This window comes from Mastacembelus armatus, chromosome 24, assembly GCF_900324485.2.
Source record: "Mastacembelus armatus chromosome 24, fMasArm1.2, whole genome shotgun sequence".
Taxonomy (NCBI): Eukaryota; Metazoa; Chordata; class Actinopteri; order Synbranchiformes; family Mastacembelidae; genus Mastacembelus; species Mastacembelus armatus.
The window spans coordinates 7,243,800-7,263,900 of NC_046656.1; the positions used below are offsets into that span (position 1 = coordinate 7,243,800).

General features: G+C 40.9%; 3 protein-coding genes across 7 annotated transcripts; 1 reads left to right on the top strand and 2 right to left on the bottom strand.

Moving 5' to 3' along the window:
• Positions 1 to 493: 493 nt before the first annotated feature.
• pla2g7 (phospholipase A2, group VII (platelet-activating factor acetylhydrolase, plasma)) lies at positions 494 to 7,427 on the bottom strand. Of its 4 annotated transcripts, none has more exons than XM_026319407.2 (11): positions 7,140 to 7,427; positions 6,729 to 6,856; positions 6,188 to 6,338; positions 5,378 to 5,471; positions 5,188 to 5,256; positions 4,110 to 4,281; positions 3,603 to 3,716; positions 2,401 to 2,492; positions 2,005 to 2,175; positions 1,731 to 1,879; positions 494 to 1,588 (listed from the first exon to the last, which is right to left on the bottom strand). In XM_026319407.2, exons 2-11 carry the CDS (start codon positions 6,822 to 6,824, stop codon positions 1,488 to 1,490), a joined length of 1,209 nt encoding a protein of 402 aa, XP_026175192.1. In that variant the 5' UTR covers positions 6,825 to 6,856; positions 7,140 to 7,427; the 3' UTR covers positions 494 to 1,487. The 4 variants fall into 4 exon arrangements, with proteins under 4 accessions (XP_026175192.1, XP_026175193.1, XP_026175191.1 ...); XM_026319408.2 differs by having other exon boundaries at positions 7,136 to 7,427; XM_026319406.2 differs by having other exon boundaries at positions 7,126 to 7,427.
• Positions 7,428 to 7,783: 356 nt separating this feature from the next.
• ints9 (integrator complex subunit 9) lies at positions 7,784 to 15,671 on the top strand. Of its 2 annotated transcripts, XM_026317970.1 has the most exons (17): positions 7,784 to 7,943; positions 8,276 to 8,403; positions 8,523 to 8,583; positions 8,704 to 8,766; positions 9,041 to 9,180; positions 9,319 to 9,405; positions 9,580 to 9,700; positions 10,246 to 10,380; positions 10,516 to 10,627; positions 10,828 to 11,008; positions 11,929 to 11,989; positions 12,732 to 12,903; positions 13,025 to 13,149; positions 14,193 to 14,360; positions 14,658 to 14,756; positions 14,861 to 14,998; positions 15,302 to 15,671. In XM_026317970.1, exons 1-17 carry the CDS (start codon positions 7,935 to 7,937, stop codon positions 15,473 to 15,475), a joined length of 1,974 nt encoding a protein of 657 aa, XP_026173755.1. In that variant the 5' UTR covers positions 7,784 to 7,934; the 3' UTR covers positions 15,476 to 15,671. The 2 variants fall into 2 exon arrangements, with proteins under 2 accessions (XP_026173755.1, XP_026173756.1); XM_026317971.1 differs by lacking the exons at positions 7,784 to 7,943; positions 8,276 to 8,403 and having other exon boundaries at positions 8,523 to 8,602.
• An 871-nt stretch (positions 15,672 to 16,542) lies between these two features.
• Positions 16,543 to 20,074, bottom strand: glrx5 (glutaredoxin 5 homolog (S. cerevisiae)). Its single transcript, XM_026319058.2, has 2 exons — positions 19,640 to 20,074; positions 16,543 to 18,388 (listed from the first exon to the last, which is right to left on the bottom strand). Exons 1-2 carry the CDS (start codon positions 19,947 to 19,949, stop codon positions 18,216 to 18,218), a joined length of 483 nt encoding a protein of 160 aa, XP_026174843.1. The 5' UTR covers positions 19,950 to 20,074; the 3' UTR covers positions 16,543 to 18,215.
• Positions 20,075 to 20,101: the final 27 nt, after the last annotated feature.

A 20,101-nucleotide genomic window follows, 5' to 3' on the forward strand; every position in this document is an offset into this window, starting at 1 on the left:
CTAATCTTTTCTTTAAATATAAGACGTTTTTGTGATTGGTTGTTAAATGCTAGTTTTTGAGAATGTAAGTTTTTTGTATCTGGTGTGGATACATGCCTGTCTGTCTATGTTGGCACAATAAATATTACAGATTTATGCAGGTGAGTCACTTGCCTTCTTCCTGCCCCTGTGTTTGATTTGAACTTAACATTCTGGTAGATCAGGTCCAAGCCCTTGAATTAGATACCATTTTTTCCTTATCTATGTAAAGTTAGTACTGTACTTCAGCTTTATTAGTTTTCTTTATACAGGTCTGGTGTCAACATGACTCTTGCTGACAAGAACATTATAGTCCAGTGCAGTTGTATCCTGACTAACAAATGTCAGGTTGTTGGTAGTGGACCTTTGGAGTGTATACAACAGTTATTTAAATGCTGGGATTTTAGCTTATGATATCTGCTGCTTCTGAGCTCACAGTATTGGAGCTTAAAAAGCTTAGGCCACTTCACTTTGATGATTAAAAACGTGTAAACAAACCAGTTTTATTGGATTTTTGTACAAATGCAGATAGATTGCAAGTGTATAAAGTAGAAAGCTGTAACATCATTGACCCAGGATAGACAGTACCATGAGTTAAAGTACATGATTTCTTAATGCAGCCCTGTAGTGTTTGAATCCTTAAAGTGATGCTGACGTACCTATGTGGTTTTGTACTGAAACATTTCATTGTCTACTGTGATAGCTAACTGATTTATTAAGGTCATGGATATGATTATCTTCGTTTTCATTACATAAAAACACTGCAAGCAATACACTCAGTTGTCAGTTCATTGGGTACACAAAGCTGAAACTATGCCAGTCTAATGATCAGTGCTGCAATATCCACAGATGTTTCTGGTATTTAACCTCACCCCAAAAATAATAGAAACACTGGTCAGATTAACATAATACGATTCAACATGATCAAGGTGAGTCAATGTCTCTAAAACAGATGTAATAAAAATTGAATATGATCACCTGTGCTAAGGGGGATTTATTAAAGTGCTGCTTCATTATACTGTATTAGTTTTAGTTCCTAATAAACTGACAACTGCCTGTACAGTAGCTCGTCTCTGTTGGAAGACCCCATATCCATAGAGACATACTGCATGTGCATAAAATAACATTATTTCACTTGGCTTTCAAAGATGAACAGGATTAAAAGCACTTCAAGAAATTGCTGGTAACAGTAAAGAAGTGAAAAGAAGAGTTGAGCTGCTCATATGCAACATCCAGGTCCCATGAAACCAACACTGCTGCATTTGGTGTTTTAGTTGTCCAAAACAAATACGTCCTGTGGGTGAGATGGAGATTAGCTTTCCTTCCCATCACTACTCCAAAGTGTCCTTTTTTAATCCCTTTTTAAATGTGTAAAATGGCATGACTTCACATTCTGGGACTGTTTCACTGAATCCCATAAACAAGGAAAGACTGGTTGGCTGAGGTTGTTCTTCAGTATTTGATGCTGTTCAAATGGCAGACTGAAGCACAGTGACATTAGTTCCTGGAATGAGGTTATCGTCTTTCCCATCAATCAGAGGGTCCCACTGATTAAAGTTCTTCTCAAGACCTACAAAATCCAAGGTTAGCTTAGCATCATTCAGAGGTTTGACAAAATGTTAAGTCTGTATGTCTGCTTTAACTAATGAGACTTAAAATAAACCTGAGACACTAAAAATCACTGGCAGGCACTGTGATCTCTTTCTTCTTACCAAGATGGCGCTGCAGGAAAGCCAGCGTGGCTTTGTTGGACAGGTCTATGGCGATCTCTGGGTCGATCTCTCCCTTCAGCTTCATCACCTTGCCAATCCAGTTGCCGGTCAGGAAGGTGAAGTCTGGGAAACTCTGGTGGACTGTACCCCTGTGAGAGTGCAGATGAGGGAAAACATCTCTACTTAATCCAAAGATTTTGTACATATTTGCCGTGACTGCACTAAATGTTAACCCAGCTCTATTTAAAAGCCACTTCAGTTTTGTCCATTGTACCTGATGGTGATCATTTTCCTCTGGATAACAGCGGAGTCCAGCTTCTTCATCCGGCTGATGTTCCCCGCCCACTGGAACTTCTCTGAGTTAATGAAGAAGATCGGCTGCTTTATGTGAGGAAACGTCTCATCCTGTAAAGGAAACATCCAGGTGTCCAACGCTACGCCACACCTGATTGCAGGGAGTTAAGAGTTTCCAGATAAGGTTCTTATCAAAGCTTTGTAATGATACCAAAATGCTGCGTTTCTCAACACCTTACTTCACCAAATACAGTTTTCCTTTTAACATAAGAAGTTTGAACTTCAAACTATTAGATTCCATGTCAACCCAGGCTGCTGTATAATTTAATATTGGCAAAATGATAATTGAAAACAGTCTTATTGTACATGCACGTACTTGAATTTAACCTCTTTACAAAGAGCTTCAATCACTGTTGCTCCTCCGAATGAATGCCCCATCACTGCTATCCTGCACAGGTCCATGGAGTTCTGTAAAATGAGAGGAAAGGAACGAGTGATCAGCACTATATGGGTTTACTCTGACATGTTACGCAGTCAGCTTCAAGTTCTGTCACCACATCACAGCTCATGTCTGTATCTGTTCTGTAGTTTTGTCAACAGGTACTGACTGTGGTATCCAAACTGACACATTATTCCTCTATTGTTCCTCCATTATCATCAGTAAGACACATTATTCCACTCCCTGACGTACCCACGTCACAATGAACACACCCTAGTTTATTTTGAGTCACTATTGGAATTATGCTGCCCTGAGTATCTCGCCAAATCTGTGGCTGAATACAGTCCCCAGCTATATGGACTATTTGCTGCTTCAGGAAGTTCTGTTGAACTCTTTTTAATAAATCCATTACACCTTTCTGTGTGTGTTTTCAACTAGTGAGCTCAAAGCTGAGAGAAAGTATTGAAAGATGGACTAATACTCTGGTAAGAAGTACAGACAATCACAACAAGGTTAAACCAATTACACACAATTATAACCTTATGAGTATTTACTGAACATACAGATTAAATATTTACAGTGCTGTTTGGGGTGATGAAAAAAGTGAAGTGTTATACGTAATAACTGGTTGAACGCTCTGGCAGCAATAACCTACAACAAGCACTTGTTGCAGTTTGTTTGCTGTTTGGGTCATTGTCCTGTTGCATCACCCAACTTCTGCTGAGCTTCTGCAGAAGTTGAAGTGCAGAGACACTTTGACATTATCTTGTATATGGATCTTGTGAATAGCAAGCTCAAGATGTGTGAGCGTTTATAGTCCAGGTTTTCTAACCCCTACCTCCAGTTTTCTTTTGACGACATCATTAGCCACAAGCTTACCTGGGAGTGTATTTCCAACCTACACTGTGAATGTTTGAATGATGTTTTCAGTGTGGACAAGAACAACCCAATAACTTGTGTTAGTTAGTTAAAAGAGATTCAAACAGAGCAAAGAAAGAAAAGTTTGTTCATTTTTAAGTTTGTTATTTCCTCCGCTCTGGAACAGTATTAGCTGTCTTCTACATTTCCACAGTTCTGCTCATACTCATGACCCTCATGACCTCTCTGACAATACCTAAAAAAGTTCATAATAAGGTTACCTCCAGTGTTGTCCAGTCAAATTGTGTTTTCAAAGCATTTTGCACTGGTATCCCCGAGTTGATTTCGGTGAGTTTATTCAGAGCCAGGATGCATTCGTCTGCTCTCTGTTTCACCTGGGAGTAACGAGGAAGAGTCACACAAGCCAGGAGGAAAGGAAAAAGCACACACTGAATATGGCCACATTCTCACTCATTTAAACAGAGAGGAAACAGCTGAAAGGCTGTCCAGATTAGATGAATTGACATTATTAGTATTAATAATAAAATATTAATATTAAACAGACTGAACGAATATGGATGTGGTTTGATATTATCATCAGTGTAGCACATCGCTTCCTGGTTGAAAAATTCACATTATGCAATGCAGCTGCTGTCAATTCTAACCCCACATTATAAAAAAAAGAGCACCACCATTTCTCCAGCTCCACATTTATACAGTGACTGCTGTCATTATGTTGACACACATGGGACATAGATTTAATATTTTTTTGTGTAAACACCCATTACCTGCTTATTCCTGAGGGGGAATTCACTCTCCCCATGTTTCAGAGTTCTGTAGTACATCCACTCCTTTACCAAGTTGTCCTGGGCTGAGTCTGATTTTTTAGACTTTTTCTCATTTGCCTTCTCTGACTCTGTCTTCTCACGAAAATAATAAGTAGCTGAAGCTGACTGATCTCTGCGTGAGAAAACACAGCGGTGGATAAGTGTAAGGATTTAAAAGCATAGAAAAAACAATAAGGTTTGGTTATTATTTGAATCTGTTTGTAATTTCCACTCACAAAAAGTTAAAAGCCTCTTAAATGTGTTTGTCTTGTATGATAAACTGAATATCTGAAGGACTTTGTCCCTTTTTAAGACATATCATGTAGTCACTGACACAGTCTACAATAATTTGCATTTGATTCATTATTACACAAAACAGCTATCACACTTGTCACTGTGAGTCATATGGAGAAGTTGGATAACCATCACTGGCATCTATTAGCCATCACCATACCAGTGCCTTCCTCTATGACGCCTTGTTTAGAGCTCATAACCATGACAACCAGATCACAGGGAAACTGGCTTTTAACATTCTTCATACCGACTGTGAACGAACTGGGGAGGACTGGTTTCTAGTACCATGCACCTCACTACCGCAGTGAACTGTAACTGTTTATTACTGGAGGCATGCGTACCTCAGGTCACAACACTAGCACATGTTCCCTCTGTGGCTTCAGCCTTTAACCAAGTCGACATGAGTGACAGACCAACTGTGGCCATTATGTTCATCTCCATATGTTCCTCTTGTCTCTATACTGAAAAGAAATGTGATGACCTGGTTCGTACTATTGTCTGTGTACCCTTTCCACTCAAACCACACAGATAAACAGCCGCTTGCAGAGGAGACTGCTCTGTTTTTTTGCTTGGTTAACCCTACTGACACATGGCCTTGTTTCAAATGTTCAATGTACATACTGTCAACCTAGAGTTTTGGCATGAAGTTTCCTTTGTTTTTTTTATTATTAAATGAATCCTGGCATTAACATAAAGATTTCACATCAGCTAAAACACTAGTGGATAAGAAATAGCGTAGAAATACCTGTGTTCCACAGACGCCACAATGAAACCCTGTGAGGCCAGTTCTGCACAGATAGCTGAATACAAAGTCCTAGAAAATACCAAGGAGATGTCAATTACACCATTCATACTATGTGGTAAATGAGAAAAACTTCCAGTTCATATTAAGTAAATTTTATGGCCGGGTCAAAAAATATATTGTGTGTACCTACCTAAAGGCTCCCAGGCCATGGGAGAAGATAACTACAGGACATTTTCCATCTGATTTAAATGGGGCATCCATGTAGGCTGGAATCTTGAAGGACCCTGGAATAAACCAATTTTAAAAACACAGACTTTTAAAATCATCAGTTCAGTCTTTCTGTACATTATAGCCACTTTACTAGAAATTATGTAGACTTTCTATTGCTGATTCTCTACCTTTCATGCAACTGTTGGTTCCCATGCATGAATTTCTGTGAATATTAACTGTCAAAACTGACAAAATCAGAAAACAGGGCACTGTACCAGTAAAGCACCATTGCTTCAGGCAGCAGACCACTGGCTTGTCAGCACACTGAAAAATGGCTGCTGCCTGAAATGTTTTGCTTTATTAAACTGTAGTTATGTATTGGAGCGCTGTCCTGTTTTCTGCACTTTTTTCAATAATTGCTTTCAGAGTTGACAGTTTGGTAATGTATTATTATAGTGGGCATCATTTCTGCTTTCTCTATTGTGAAATAACATTACTGTTGCATGGTAATGCCGTTAAAAGGGCAAACTGTTTTGAAATGTCATCCATGGATTTCTGTACAATGATAACATTTCTGTAACAAAAATAACGTACTGAGTCTGCTGGGATGGAGTTAAACACATTTTTGAAAAAAAGATCTGTAATGCTGTATTTGAGAAGGGTCAATAAAGCATATTACATTTGTCATAAAGGAAAAAAAATAATGCAAAAAGAGCTGTATACTCTTGGTATAGCCAGTTTAAGCAACATAAACTTGTAAAAACATTTTAACTAATTGAGGTTAAATTACCAAAGAGGTGGTTGAATATTCTTTCACTGACAGTCCTGTTGATTTTTATGAAGTCTGCCAGACCGTTAAAATACTCCCTGCAAGGCACCCAGTCTGGTTTTTCTGCATTTTGAGTCTCTTGACAAGGATAGTAGAGCTGGAAGAAGCTGCCCTGTTGGTGAGCACCACATAGTTAATATAACAAGTACTGGTTCATTAATATAAGTTCTATCGAGCTGTGGCTGCCAGTATGTCCCAAATACCTTGTTCACAAAACAACTGTGAATACATTTTCTCTTTGTCATGCTGAAGTTTGAAACCCTTGTCACTGCAGCACTGCTGCAAGAATGGGTGTTGACTGATGTAAAGGTGCTGAGGATCAGCAGCGAATCACTTTCACTATAATCAATGCCACAACAAAGACACACAAACATGTACTGTCTTTTTTCATTATTTGTATGTAGCACACTATTAAACAATGTTAATGTTCCAGAGTAAGCTTGTTTCTGATTAGGCGTAAATACAGATGTAAGTATGACTGGCTAAGTGGTTCAAACACTACCTGTGCGGTGTGGTCCATCATGAAGTCGGTGCATCCCACTAGATTGGGCCCCTTTCCTGGAGGGATCCCAAGGTGATGAGGGCAGTTGTTCCCCATAGTGAAAACACTGAGCACGTACCTCCTCTGGTCTGTCAAATAAAGAGATCAAATATTGACAACCTAACAAGACTGACAGTCATGATTCAGATAATATGACCTGACCACCACAGCCACCACCACCACTACCAACAACAGGAAATCATATTTCTGCATCGCCTGACTGCTGACACTGACTGGAGGCAGAGGATTTTAAATATCACACATTATGAACTATCTCATTGTTGTTTTCTACTGGCTTTAGCTGTTGAGGAAATATTCACCAACAATGGGTGAACAAAGGTGGCGTTTCAATGCCTACCTGTCCTTACCCACCCGTGAATCCTCTTGACAGTCACCTGTCCCAGCCCTCCATGAGACAGGACCGACCTCACAAGTTTCTGAAGTAACGTTACGTAACTAACCAGCTACGTCCTGGTTAACTGTTAGCCACAAAAAAGTTATTTTGGTTTTATTTAAGAAAACTGGGCCTACCGGAGATACAAAGGCACGATGGCTGCCACTGTTACTAACGATATATTAGTTTAAGGTAACTGGTTTGACTGGGTCGAGATAAACGCACCGAGTGACTGTGGGGGCGGACTGACGGAACGTCCATATTGTCGTTAGCAAGGGAGGGGCTAAGCCAGAGTAGTATATAGACAGGGTTAAGTTAACCGAATCTAGCTGTCTAAAAATCTCCCCATTTTAGCCTTAACACAAGGTCACATAACCTGTGCATGCACTATAAAGAGTAGTCCGGAATAGGCACAGCAGCATCTCTATTCCAGCTCTCCAAAGCCCTTCTTAAAGCTGGGTGAATTGCGCTATATATGGCTCTGGTTAGAGCCCTGCAGACTGTCGGTATGTAGATTTGTTGACAACTATTATCGACAATTTATGAACAGCTGGGTTATTATTTTGTGAGGCACCGTGGTCTTTCGGGTAGATACGTGCTGTTTTGTTCAGTTTTTGCCACATTTGAGCTGTTCATAAGTTTGGCGGCAGTGCAGTTACACTCCTCCTGTGTAGGGGGCAGTAGAGGACAAACGGCAGACAACAGAGTGAGAGGATGGTGCGTTAGCAAGGTCCAATACCAGGATTGTTGATCAGTTGCTGCTTTTGTTAAAAATGAAATTGGTAAGTAAGCTAAGTGGCATATCCGTAAAGAGCGCAGTGTTAAAGTAGTCAAACTAGTCAAAGCTGACCATAAAGCCGTCTTGGTTAACTGTACAAGACATTTTGTTATAGCTAACTCTGTTAAATTAGCAGCTAATAACATCGTTTGGGCCTTATTCATTCAATGGGGATAGTAAGTCAGTTAACGTAGCTATGTAAACCTTTTAAACTAAGAAGTTATTGATGGTTCAGTTTGTTTCTATAGCCTGGCAGCCGCCCTCTTTCTACTGTCGCTGCATTGTGTTGTTGGCACAGTCGTGTGTGTTTCTCATGGGCTGTTTCCCTTCGTGCAGTACTGTCTGTCTGGTCATCCTACGCTGCCCTGCAATGTCCTCAAGTTCAAATCCACCACCATCATGCTGGACTGTGGGCTGGACACCACCTCTGTCCTCAACTTCTTGCCCCTTCCTCTGGTGCACAGGTGAGTCACTGGCATCACAGGTAGTGCCCTGTTTTTCATTCAGTCGTCCATTAATGGGAGGAAGACCTGTAGTTGTTGTCTTAACATTTTTAGTTTCTATGTTTTTCCTTCTTTCTCAGCTCAAGATTGTCCAAGCTGCCTGGTTGGGTGTCTAAGGATGGAGCAGTAATCTTGGAGAAGGCACGAGATGCAGTTTTTGGTGCTTCTGATTCGCTGAGCATTGAGCTTCAGTTTGTGTTTGTTTATTACTTTGTGAAAGGTCCACAGCTGTACTCAAACTATTTGTTCCCATCTGTCCAGGAGCTGAAGGAGTGTGCAGGGAGAGTGTTTGTTGACTCACAACCAGAGTTCTGTCTTCCCGAGGTAGGAAACCCAACCACTATGCTTACTGTAAAAAAACAAAATGTGTGTCTTCTGTGTAACATAACGCAACACTCAAATGATATTGGCTTGTATGGATCTGCATAGTAAGACTAAATATTAATTTTCTTTCTATTCAGTATTATGATAAACATTACCGTGCGTTATTTTTTACTTTTACACTTGACAATTTGAATTTATAGGGGAAATAAATACTTTAAATGATAATACATATTTAACCTGAATTAAGTATCTTTCACTTTTACATTGACCATAGAGAGAACTGCTGGATCTGTCCACCATCGATGTCATCCTGATTTCAAACTATCACTGTATGATGGCCCTGCCATACATCACTGAGCACACTGGCTTTACAGGAACGGTGTATGCCACAGAGCCCACTCTGCAGATTGGCAGGTGAGGATACACATCCAGCCTGGAATTTATTTTTTCTGTTTGGTTTTAAGTTAGAGGAATAATGTCTGTAAGCTTTGTAATCTTTGCTAAAAATGTTGTCAACTAAAAGATGTTTAAGAATTTTCTTTCTGTCCTCAGACTATTGATGGAGGAGCTGGTGAACTTCATGGAGAGAGTTCCCAAAGCCCAGTCTGCCACCTGCTGGAAAAATAAGGAAATACAGAGGTAGATCTTATATATTCCAAATTATTTTCTTAATGTTTGCTTCGTATTGCTTTGGTTTTAATTTGTACATTCTGGTCATACTGTTTCATTTGACTTTTAGTTACTTGTCAGCAGATGTCTTTAAGTTATTATACATATAAATAAAACAATATATATATATATATATTTTTTTAGGATTCTGCCAAGTCCACTGAAGGATGCAGTGGAGGTGTGGACGTGGAAGCGATGTTACAACATGCAGGAGGTCAACTCTGCCCTCAGCAAAGTACAACTTGTTGGTTATTCGCAGAAAGTGGTAAGATCTTTGCTTGTCCTACACTGTACATAGGCTGAAACCGCTTAAATCAGGCTTCAATTAATATAGCCCATCAGTATCTGTCTCTAAGCATTGAGGTGGATTATGTGTGAAACAGTTGTGCATGTCTGAATTGGTCACTGTCAGATTGGTACAGTGTTTGAATCAATCTCTTCTATTATTGATGTATTGGTGAATGTGATTGTTCCCTAAATCAGATCAGATCAGATAAATATTAAAGGATGAAACTGCAGTTAAAAGTCCACAGATTATGTTAATATCTAACAATGTTGCAGTGTGAGACATATTTTTGATTTATTTTTGCATATGCACTTTGCAAAATAATGAAACTTGTCTGATTAAGAAACTCTGATAAAATGTAAATATAATACATCTAAGTCCTTTTATTCTTACTCAAAACTCTTAAGAAAGTGTTTATTCATGCAGGATTGCAACTTGTTCCTACTACTATAATAGTAGTATCTGTCCTTTTTCTGTCTTCCTACATTTTTATATGCTCATAGTGATAACTTGTGTTTCTCCAGGAGTTATTTGGAGCTGTACAGGTTTCCCCCTTAAGCTCTGGCTACTCACTAGGCAGCTCCAACTGGATCATCCAGTCACATCATGAAAAGGTTTCCTATGTATCAGGTTCATCCCTCCTCACTACTCATCCACAGGTGGGTCTGCAGGCTCCACACTAGATGGGGCTAATGTAAAGAGTATATTGAATACTGATACGGAATGAAAGATCAGATATGTCACCTCCCTCTCATTGCTGGTTATAATCTAAAGCATCTCTTGTCTTCTCCCAGCCTATGGATCAAAGCTCCCTGAAGAACAGTGATGTTCTGATTCTGACAGGCCTCACCCAGATGCCCACCGCCAACCCAGATGGCATGCTGGGAGAATTCTGCAGTAACCTGGGTAGGTTCAGATGCAATGGGGAGAGAGTTATTTGCATTTCATATTGTTAAATGTCTGTTCTGGTAATGCTTTGAATCACTTAATAATGTCATGAATAAATAAATGAAACGTATAGATTAAATGTTTAATTAATTGAGGAGTGGTATTGTCTGTGTTGTCACAGTTTAATGTTAGTATTTATTATTTGTCGGCACCTGTAGCCATGACGATTCGTGCGGGAGGCAATGTACTCGTGCCATGCTACTCCTCAGGAGTTATATACGACCTGCTTGAGTGTCTGTACCAGTTCATCGAGAGTGCTAACCTGGGGACCACACCCTTCTACTTCATCTCACCAGTCGCCAATAGCTCGCTGGAGTTCTCACAGATCTTTGCTGAGTGGTGAGCACTTGTTTAGCAAAACATGCTTTTTCTGGAAATCTGGTCTTGCTTGCAGGTAAAAAAAACACATAACCTAAATATTTACATAGATTGTTATGCATTGTGGTTTCAGTGTCTTGCAGAACATGCATTCACTTTCTTAATTGTACTGTACTGTCCTGCTCAAGTCCTCAAGGTCCCTTGTCCTGCTTGTTTTCCAATTATCCCTTCCCTACACACTTTTGATTACGTGGATCAGGTGTGTTCAGCCAATCAGAAGCTGAAAGGGCAGGCTAGTGGGAAAACGGGCAGGGCTAGTGGGAAAACAAACAGGACAGTGGCCTTCGAGGACTGGAGTTTGACATCCCTTGCTCTAGATCAGGGGTCTCTAACTCCCGTCCTCGAGGGCCACCGTCCTGCTTGTTGTCCAACTACTACAACAATCTACTTAGTTAGTAGTTGTACAACAATCCTACACCCTACCCACTGCTGATTACCTGGATCAGGTGTTTTCAGCCAGTCAGAAACTGCAAGGGCGGGGATAGGTGGAAAAGAAGCAGGACAGTGGGCCTTTAAGGACTGGAGTTCGAGACCCCTGATCTAATGGTTTTGTTTTTGCTAGTGGTTTATTGTTAGCCTCGGGCAATAACAGCAGTAAGGTGATTGCAGCAATACTGATTCACTGGTTATATTAATTCAGATTTTCTGTCTTTCACTGCAGCAAACAAACATATTGTTTCTGTGAAACATAATCTGATATATCACACAGACATATAAATACAGTCAAGTCACATTTTCCACCCAAGCATCTAATTATTAATATTTCTTTTCTGAAACAGTTGTGCATTCTGATTACCTAATGCTCTCCATAGGAACTTTGCTTCAAGGTATCATGCTGGGATGTTCTAATGAGAAGTGTAATTTATTTTGTATAATTTCAGGCTTTGTCACAATAAGCAAACAAAGGTGTATCTGCCAGAGCCTCCATTCCCCCATGCAGAGGTGAGTCCTGCTCTGTCTCCTACCTAAGTAATGAATTTCACAAATAGTGGTTCTTAAATGCACATAGACATACAGTACATTACAGAATTATGGCTCTAGCTCATGAAAATCACCTTAAAGTTGTCATCACATGCTGCTTTATTTAAATCTCTCGTTTTTTGCAATTTAAAGTTTAGTAATTAACTGCACCAAATACTTTATGGGTGTCCAGGCATGCACTCAGGGAGCTGGAGCTCATACAGTTTGGGTATGTCTGGGCATGCCTCAGCTGGATGGATGCTGCCTGGAAAGGCAGGATTAGATCTGGGTGGGACAAGTAAAAAAAAAAAAGCAGCTCTTCCTCCTCTCCTTATCAACCCCACTGTGGTGTCTTAGAGCAAGGCCCTTAATGCCAGTTGCAATGCCAGTTGCTCAGTGACCAGCAGCTCAGGCTGGTTGTACTGTGTGGCTTCCAAATATGAATGTGTAACTGTGTGAATGTGATCAGGGACGCTTCTCAGTGAACTGACTAAATAAATATTGAACCCACTGTGTACAGTTGAAAGTGAATGAGGAAACACAATTAGTCAGGTTGCATCAAAAACATTATGCAGTTAAACATGTTAGAGTCAACAAGTTAATTTTCATGAGAAATAACTTTAGACAAGCCTCCTGTGTTCTTATACTTTCTTGAGCTGGTAATTGATTATCGAAAAAATGTATTGTAAGCTTCTCTTGAGCAGTCTACATGTTTTTTTTTCAGCTCATCCAAACCAACAAGCTCAAGCACTACCCCAGTATTCATGGAGATTTCAGTAGCGAGTTCCGTCAGCCATGTGTGGTTTTCACTGGTCATCCATCTCTGCGCTTTGGGGACGTAGTTCACTTCATGGAGCTTTGGGGCAAATCCAGTCTGAACACCATCATCTTTACTGGTAATGTGCACGGCCACTTGTCTGTCCTAACCTGGACGTGAATGAGAAGATGTCATCCTCTAATTACTCAACAAATACTATGCTTTTTTAAGTTCCTGTGACTTTTCTTCCTTATCACCAGAGCCAGACTTCTCCTACCTGGATGCTTTAGCTCCCTACCAGCCACTGGCTATGAAGTGTGTTTACTGCCCCATTGACACCCGACTCAACTTCCACCAAGTATCGAAGCTGCTTAAGGAGGTCCAGGTATGCTGTTATATTATCATCCCATTCATAAATATGATGTGTTGCAGTTTTCTCTATCAGTGACAGTGTTGTAAGAGACATAAGCAGTATACGGATTAAACTGACAAGAAATAATTTTGTTCCTGGGACTGAGGGATTATCGTTTTCAAAGACAATCTTGAGAATTGGCACCTAGAGCGAGATAATGATCGATAAATGATCATGATTGTGTAGCTCAGAAAAAATTGTTGCGAATTGTGCAACAAGCAAATAATCACTGAGCCAGTAGCAGTCCTGTGAGTAAAACAGGAGAAGGGCAATTACAAGCTAACAGGCAGCTCAGGGTTAGATTTGCATTCATGCCAGAGCAGGGGGATATACACAACTGTTCATTCAATATTGAGTATTTACACACACTTTGATTACCTCCGTTTTATTCACTTTCTTTTCTGCACACAGCCTAGATTAAACTAGGAGTAGGTCATTGATGAAGATACCACACAGTATTTGTTTAATGTTTATGAAACACAATTCCAAAATCAGCAAGGTTCACAATCTGGTTGTCATGGAGAATTTCTGAACAAATCAGTTAGAGACAGATAATTTATGCTATGATATGCTCCAACTGCTACTACTGACTACAGAAGTAATGTTGCACAAATTACAGCCCTCTTAATTGCTGCAGAGGGAAACACATAGCTACTAATAAGACATGATTATAGACATTTTCCTTCTTTACTTTTATTCTGTGATGTATGAGTGAAATTTATGAGAGATAAAACCAATCAGTCCCAGGCTCTCATCCACTATCATGTGACTAGGTTTAATAGATTAAAATGAGGACATAAGTTCTTTTTTTATACTGTGTAATAACCATGATGTGTCAAGACAGTGAAATGGCTCCAATACAAAATAACTTAATCCTCAATTAACAAATCCTTTAGCCTAAAGAGCAGAAATGATAGCCTGGATTTTCAAAGCCACGTTTGAATGGGCTCTTAATAGACTCTTTCAGTGTAGTTATCAGGAGTTGATTGTGGTTCACTCATCTTTCCCTCCTGTAGCCCCTGCATGTGGTGTGTCCAGAGCAGTACACCCAGCCCCCACCAACTCAGTCCCACCGCTCTGACCTCATGCTGGAGCTGCAGCCCCCTCCTATGCCCTACAGACGCTGCTCTGTTCTTAACCTGCCCTTCAGACGGCGCTACGAACGCATCTACATACTGCCCGAGGTGAGTCCTAGCAGCCACAACAGCTTAAGCTCAAGTGAGGGAGAATATATTTTTCAATGATCTGCTTAAAAGAGTCTAATACTCAGCTGACAACATTGATTAAAGTATTAAATCAGCACCTCTAGAAACAGATGGCAAGTGCACGTTTTGAATTTTCATGTGTTTGCAAGAAACAAGGGCATATGGTATATGAAGACAGTCAGAATTAAAGATTGAAATGCATTATGGAAATATTCAAGCTCCTGTCAGAAAGCAGATGTCCTGTTTTCATGTCTAAGTCTGATTGGTCTGTTCTAGCTGGCCAGTTCCCTGGTACCCTCTGAGATTACACCTGGCATCTCTGTGGCCACTGTGTCTGCAGTGCTTCACTCCAAGGACAACAAGCACACGCTCCAGGTGTCTGTCTTATAAATGCTGTGCCACAAAATATGTATTTTTAAGGATTCAAGTTGCATGATTCACTCAGCTGACATTTTTTTTTTTTTTTCTTGCATTGCCAGTCTGTGCCCAAACCCCCTCCAGTGCCCCCCAGCAAGAAGAGGAAGCGTGTAATAGAAGAGCCCCCAGTAATGCTAGCCCCCAAACCACTACTGAGTGGAGCTGTGGCCCTGGAAGCCTTCCTGGTCACTTTACAGAAGGTGTGAAATCTGCGAACAATCTGTGGGGATTGTTTTTGGCAGCCAGCAACTAAAATGAATGTTTGCACTTTTCCCTCATTAACTTAGGGATGTTGTTTGATAGGATGCTGTCCCACAAAGTCGATATTTTTGTTGCTGCTGCAAGAAGACTTATTTTATTGGACTTTAAAATCTCTTTGTGTTTTTTATTTTATCAGCTTTTTGTGTCTGAATAGAAATGATATCTAAATTAATTAATTGCTAAATGAAACGAATAAAACACTTCATGTCTGGTAAGCTGAGTGTTCACCTCCTTGTTTGCAGCACGGAATCACAGAGGTGAAAGTTGAGGAGACCGCAGATGGGCACATTCTGCACCTGCAGGCAGAGGACACACTGATTCAGCTGGAGGAGGACGGCACACACATCGTCTGTGACAACGAGCCGCTACGTACCACACTGCGAGACCTGGTGCTCCGCTTCCTCCAGAAACTTTGACCTCATTCTACTTTTTTTTTTTTTTTGAGAGTTACTCCTTATTGGACTGTGGACAGCTGCAGAAACATGAGAGAGGAAGGTAAAGAGCTGCAAACTGGACTGTCTCCAGCTCACGTTTAATGCTGCAACATTCTCAGTATGTTTACTCAAAAACTTTGTAAAATAGTGTTTTGTATTAAAAGATTTTTTTGAAGAATGCAATGCATCATCTCAATGAGACTTTCATCATTGCAGCCTCATCATGATGGAATTCAAATGTAAAATGTCCAAATGAAAATGCAGAGACCAGTAGTCATAAGTTGGAGTGTGAACAAATTCAGCAGAAAATGATCATTTACTGTTCTCTACTCTAAGTTCTCTAGGGAGATTGCTGCTCAATGCCATTTGAATGTCCCATAATGCAACATTATAATATAACTAAAATGTAGAATGCTTTTGTAAGCTAAAGCTAGTTCTCATGAGACCTTTCAAGTTTCCAGATATAATAATTAATGGACCAAGTGCTTTTTTAGGGTACAAAATGTCCTCTGCTGTATCCAAATTAAACTTTTCCGTTTGACATGTCGGGGCACTGGTGTAAATAATAAATCTAAACTATATGGGATACAGTCTAAATTAGTGGGGAAGTTCATTGTACTGATAATTAATAGCCACAGTTAGTGTTGAGGCATTTAGATGATTTATTTATTTATATGGCCAAGTGACAGATTTATTGGCAACAGTTTTGATGATCATTGAATTGTTAACCATTTTTCAAGCTAAATGCCAAAGCTACTGGTTCCAGTTTTTCAGATATCAAGGTTAGGTTGTTTTTATGGTTACTGTATTGTTTTTTTAGTTTCTATTCACTGAGAGCAGATAGATTTACCCGTCTCCAACGGTACACGCCAGCGTGTCGACAAATTGGCTTTAAAAAGGACAGCAACTGTGCCTTCTCCTTAACGTAGGTTTCACTGCTTTGACAATTGACATTGTCTTTTATTCTGTTGCTACCACACTAAAGTACTTCATGTTCTTGATTTTGATGGTGATATACAAAAGAACCAAAACTCCAGGTCATGTATTTGTGTCACAAAATATTTAATTAGTGCAGGGCTTACATGGAGCTAAAAAACATTTGATTATATGCTTTCAATGTACAATATCTTACAGTGTACTACTTACTTTGATACAACAGCTGTGTACAGCAGGAGGAACATCTATGACTGATGAAGGCCAGGGGTTTCTTAGACTAACTAGACACAAAAAAAAAACAAAACTCTCCACACATCCAAAAAAGATTAAACACGGATCTGGACAGATCTTGTTTTTCCAGATGTGATGTAAATACATCACCTTCAGGGAAAAGAGAAAAGGTATGATATGTCGGTTACATTTCAGCAGGTCTAGACATTTCAACAGAGGGCACATTTAGTATATGTAGTTCTTAGCAGAACAAGTAGGAGACAGATCCGTACTGGCAGCGCATTGTGTTAGTCAGGTGTGGTCCATGTCTGCACTTACCTTCGCTACCTAAGAAAATTCATGTTTAAACATATGTACTTAAACAATTATATAAAACCTCTATGTTATTACGAACCCACATATGCCTCCCTAACATATAAACATCTTAATTACAGTAGTGCCACCTCTTTGTTCTTCCTAGTACAGTGCAGTTTGAGGCATTTGGAAGGTTTCTGGTGTAATGACATCTTGTCCAGGAGTAAAGCTCTTTACTTAGTGCACAGTGAGGGTCATTTGGTCTTCAACTGAAAAGAAAAAGGGTGGACAACAGAGGTAGCAAGGATTTTAGAGGGCAGGATAGAGAGGTTGTCTATATTTTTTGTAAAGCATAGGGAGGAACCTCACAGTGCCCTTTGGGTGGCAGTAGTCCAAAATCTGTGGTGTTATAGTTACATGCTAGTTGCTGTGCTTATACCAAAAGGCAGTAATCCATCAACTAAGGTGTTATGGATTTCAAACAGTTTTAACATTGTAAGTTAACATAGGACAGAAAAACACAGGAACTAGAGGGCAAAGGTTACACCTTCCCCTGGCTGTGTTGTGAGTACAGATTAAAACTGCTGAAATTAATTGCTGCTCATTATATATTTTATATTGAGCAGGTAGGATTTAATGACTGTGTAATGTGGACGTGGTTGCTCATTATTGATGATCTCAGAATTATTACTCAACACTTAGTAGTCCCCCTCTGCTCTATGAGCCTTCACTGCATCTCTCAGCTCCATGTTGGGGTTCTGTCTCAGGGTTCTCATAGGAGCATTTGGCTGCAGCTGTTTTCAGTGAAAAAGAGCCAAACATTCACACCCCCAAATGACCAAAAAAAGCATTACTACAGCTTTAATGTGAACATGATGAGATTTATAAAAAACTGGTTTTAAAACCCTGTAAAGGAACGCCCCACTCTTTTTTTCTTACATGATTAATATCCTCACTTGTCAGGCACATAATCTGTGCAAAGAATTTAGAGGAACTGACATTAGCAGTGCAGCAGGAGCTCTGTATCGCACCCAAAGCTGTTTATAGATTTGGACTATGGTAAAGCATAAACCTCCATGACTCTAGATGCAGTGCTGCCAACAAATCTGCATACTCTTGTCACTTTCATCTGCTTTCTGAGTCCGTTTTGCCCATGGCTGCCTGGAGAGTTGATTTATCTGCAGTCCTGTGAATGCAGGGGGTGGGGGGAGTGTCAATGTGTCCTCTGTCTTGTCAGCTGTTTGAACTTTATACTCGTCCTCTACTTGGATTCCTTGTCAGCGTCCAGCAGTGCAGAGCGGATGCCCAGCTTCTTCAGTTCGTCCACCAGGTCCCCGTTCTGGTGCATCTGGAGCAGGATGTCACAGCCGCCCACAAACTCGCCATTGAAGTACACCTGAGGGACCGTGGGCCAGTTGGAAAAGACCTTGACTCCTGTGGAAGGCAGATGCTACAAGTGTTAGAGTTGAACTGAAACAAAAACAAATATCATTTGTCAGGGGAAAAAAAAATGGAAGAACAACTTACAGCATCATGCAACACTTAACTGTATTTATGGCTTCAAAGATGAGAGACATATTGTGTGTTTCAGCTCTTCTGCACTAAAATATAATGGGGCCTTCATGCACTCTTCATTCACAAGAAACTGAATTGTCATCTGTCCAATTCAAACTCCCTCCTATCACCATCCTCAACATAACTGTGTTTACTGTGGAATCATTCAGGTTTCTAGGATCCACAATTTCCCAGGACTTGAAATGGCCCTCCCACATAGACCACATCTGGAAGGAGGCCCAACAGAGACTGTACTTGCAGCTCAGGAACCTGCCACAAGAGCTACTGGTCACCTTCTACACCACCATCATACGGTTTCTCTGCACTAAAGTCACTGTCTGGTTTGCATCGGCCAACAAACTAGACAGGAACAGACTGCAACGGGCAGTCTGTTCTGCAGAGAGGATCATTGGGGCCGATCTTCCCCCCATCCAAGACCTGTACAGTCCATGGTCAGGAAACGGGGAAGGAAAATCTCTGCAGACCCCTCACCCTGGACACAAACTATTCAGACTGCCCCTCTCTGGTAGGCTCTAGAGCACTGTAACCAGCACACAGTCAGTTTCTTCAATAGTTCACACTTTGTATATGTAAAAATATAAATCTTTTTCTAGCTTTTATTTCTATTTCTTTTCCTTTATTTTAAACCTCCTATCTTCGTTTCTTAAAAGTTTAACTTTATGAAACTCTTGTACACAGAGAGAGCTTAGTGACCCAGAGTCACATTCCTTGTTTGTGTGCACAGACTTGGCCAATAAAGCTGATTCTGATTCAATATGGTGATATGTTTGTCCCTTGCAGCCTGCTGTAATCAACACATGGCATTACGCTGGTGTTGTGAAACAGGCATAAATAGGCCTGAAAAGGGCAGTGCTGGGGTAGCTGGAAAACACAGGGACCTGAGCTCACCCCACCCTTTGGTGCTGCTGCTGCGCGCTGATAAAAACTAACCGTTGACAAAGAGCTGACACTGGGTGCAGCTGGTCTGGATGAGCCGAAGATTAGGACAAAAAACAGGCCAATGCAAACAAACAAACAGCAAACTGTGGCGAATCTCTCCCACTGTTTGCTGTTAAGAAGTTTAGCCAAAGAGGTGAGGACTTGTTGCTGGCGTCAGTCCACTTTACCGACCTTGTCTGAGGTCCTGGTCGTCCAGCACGTTGTACGCCGCGTAGTTGTCCACCCCGTGCATCCGCAGGATCTGAACCACGGCATTACTGAAGCCACACATGGGCTGTGCCGGCGTCCCCTTCATGAACACCACCACTTTGTCCTTCTTCACCATCTCACCAAGGTCTTTCTGAAGATCGGACGCCGCGCACAGGAACCTGGCCGAGGCCGGGGCCGGGGCCGACCACACACGTCCGGGGGCTCGTCTGGGCAGACACACCGCCGTCCCAGCCCGCAGGCACCGAGCTGTGGCGCTCATTAACTTGTTCATTCTCTTTGGTGAGATATATAAATGTCTATGTACAGGGAAAAAGGCCGCACAGAGCTAAACCAACCTGCTTCTGGAGTAACTGGAGTAGAACCAGCCAGAAGACACGCAGCGAGAGGCGGGACCTGGGCGCTGATTGGACAGCGCAGCCCGAA

What these genes read in the sequence shown, in the direction of transcription:
- glrx5 (XM_026319058.2), bottom strand. Translation starts at nt 19,949, where the DNA reads ATGAACAAGTTAATGAGCGCCACAGCTCGGTGCCTGCGGGCTGGGACG. An exon ending in CGACCAGGACCTCAGACAAG is followed by an intron (nt 18,389 to 19,639) that starts GTCGGTAAAGTG and finishes TGCCTTCCACAG; the next exon opens with GAGTCAAGGTCTTTTCCAAC.
- ints9 (XM_026317970.1), top strand. An exon ending in AAAAATAAGGAAATACAGAG is followed by an intron (nt 9,406 to 9,579) that starts GTAGATCTTATA and finishes ATATTTTTTTAG; the next exon opens with GATTCTGCCAAGTCCACTGA. An exon ending in GAACACCATCATCTTTACTG is followed by an intron (nt 12,904 to 13,024) that starts GTAATGTGCACG and finishes CCTTATCACCAG; the next exon opens with AGCCAGACTTCTCCTACCTG.
- pla2g7 (XM_026319407.2), bottom strand. Translation starts at nt 6,824, where the DNA reads ATGGGGAACAACTGCCCTCATCACCTTGGGATCCCTCCAGGAAAGGGG. An exon ending in AATATTCAACCACCTCTTTG is followed by an intron (nt 5,472 to 6,187) that starts GTAATTTAACCT and finishes GGTTTATTCCAG; the next exon opens with GGTCCTTCAAGATTCCAGCC. An exon ending in TTGACTGGACAACACTGGAG is followed by an intron (nt 2,493 to 3,602) that starts GTAACCTTATTA and finishes CTCATTTTACAG; the next exon opens with AACTCCATGGACCTGTGCAG.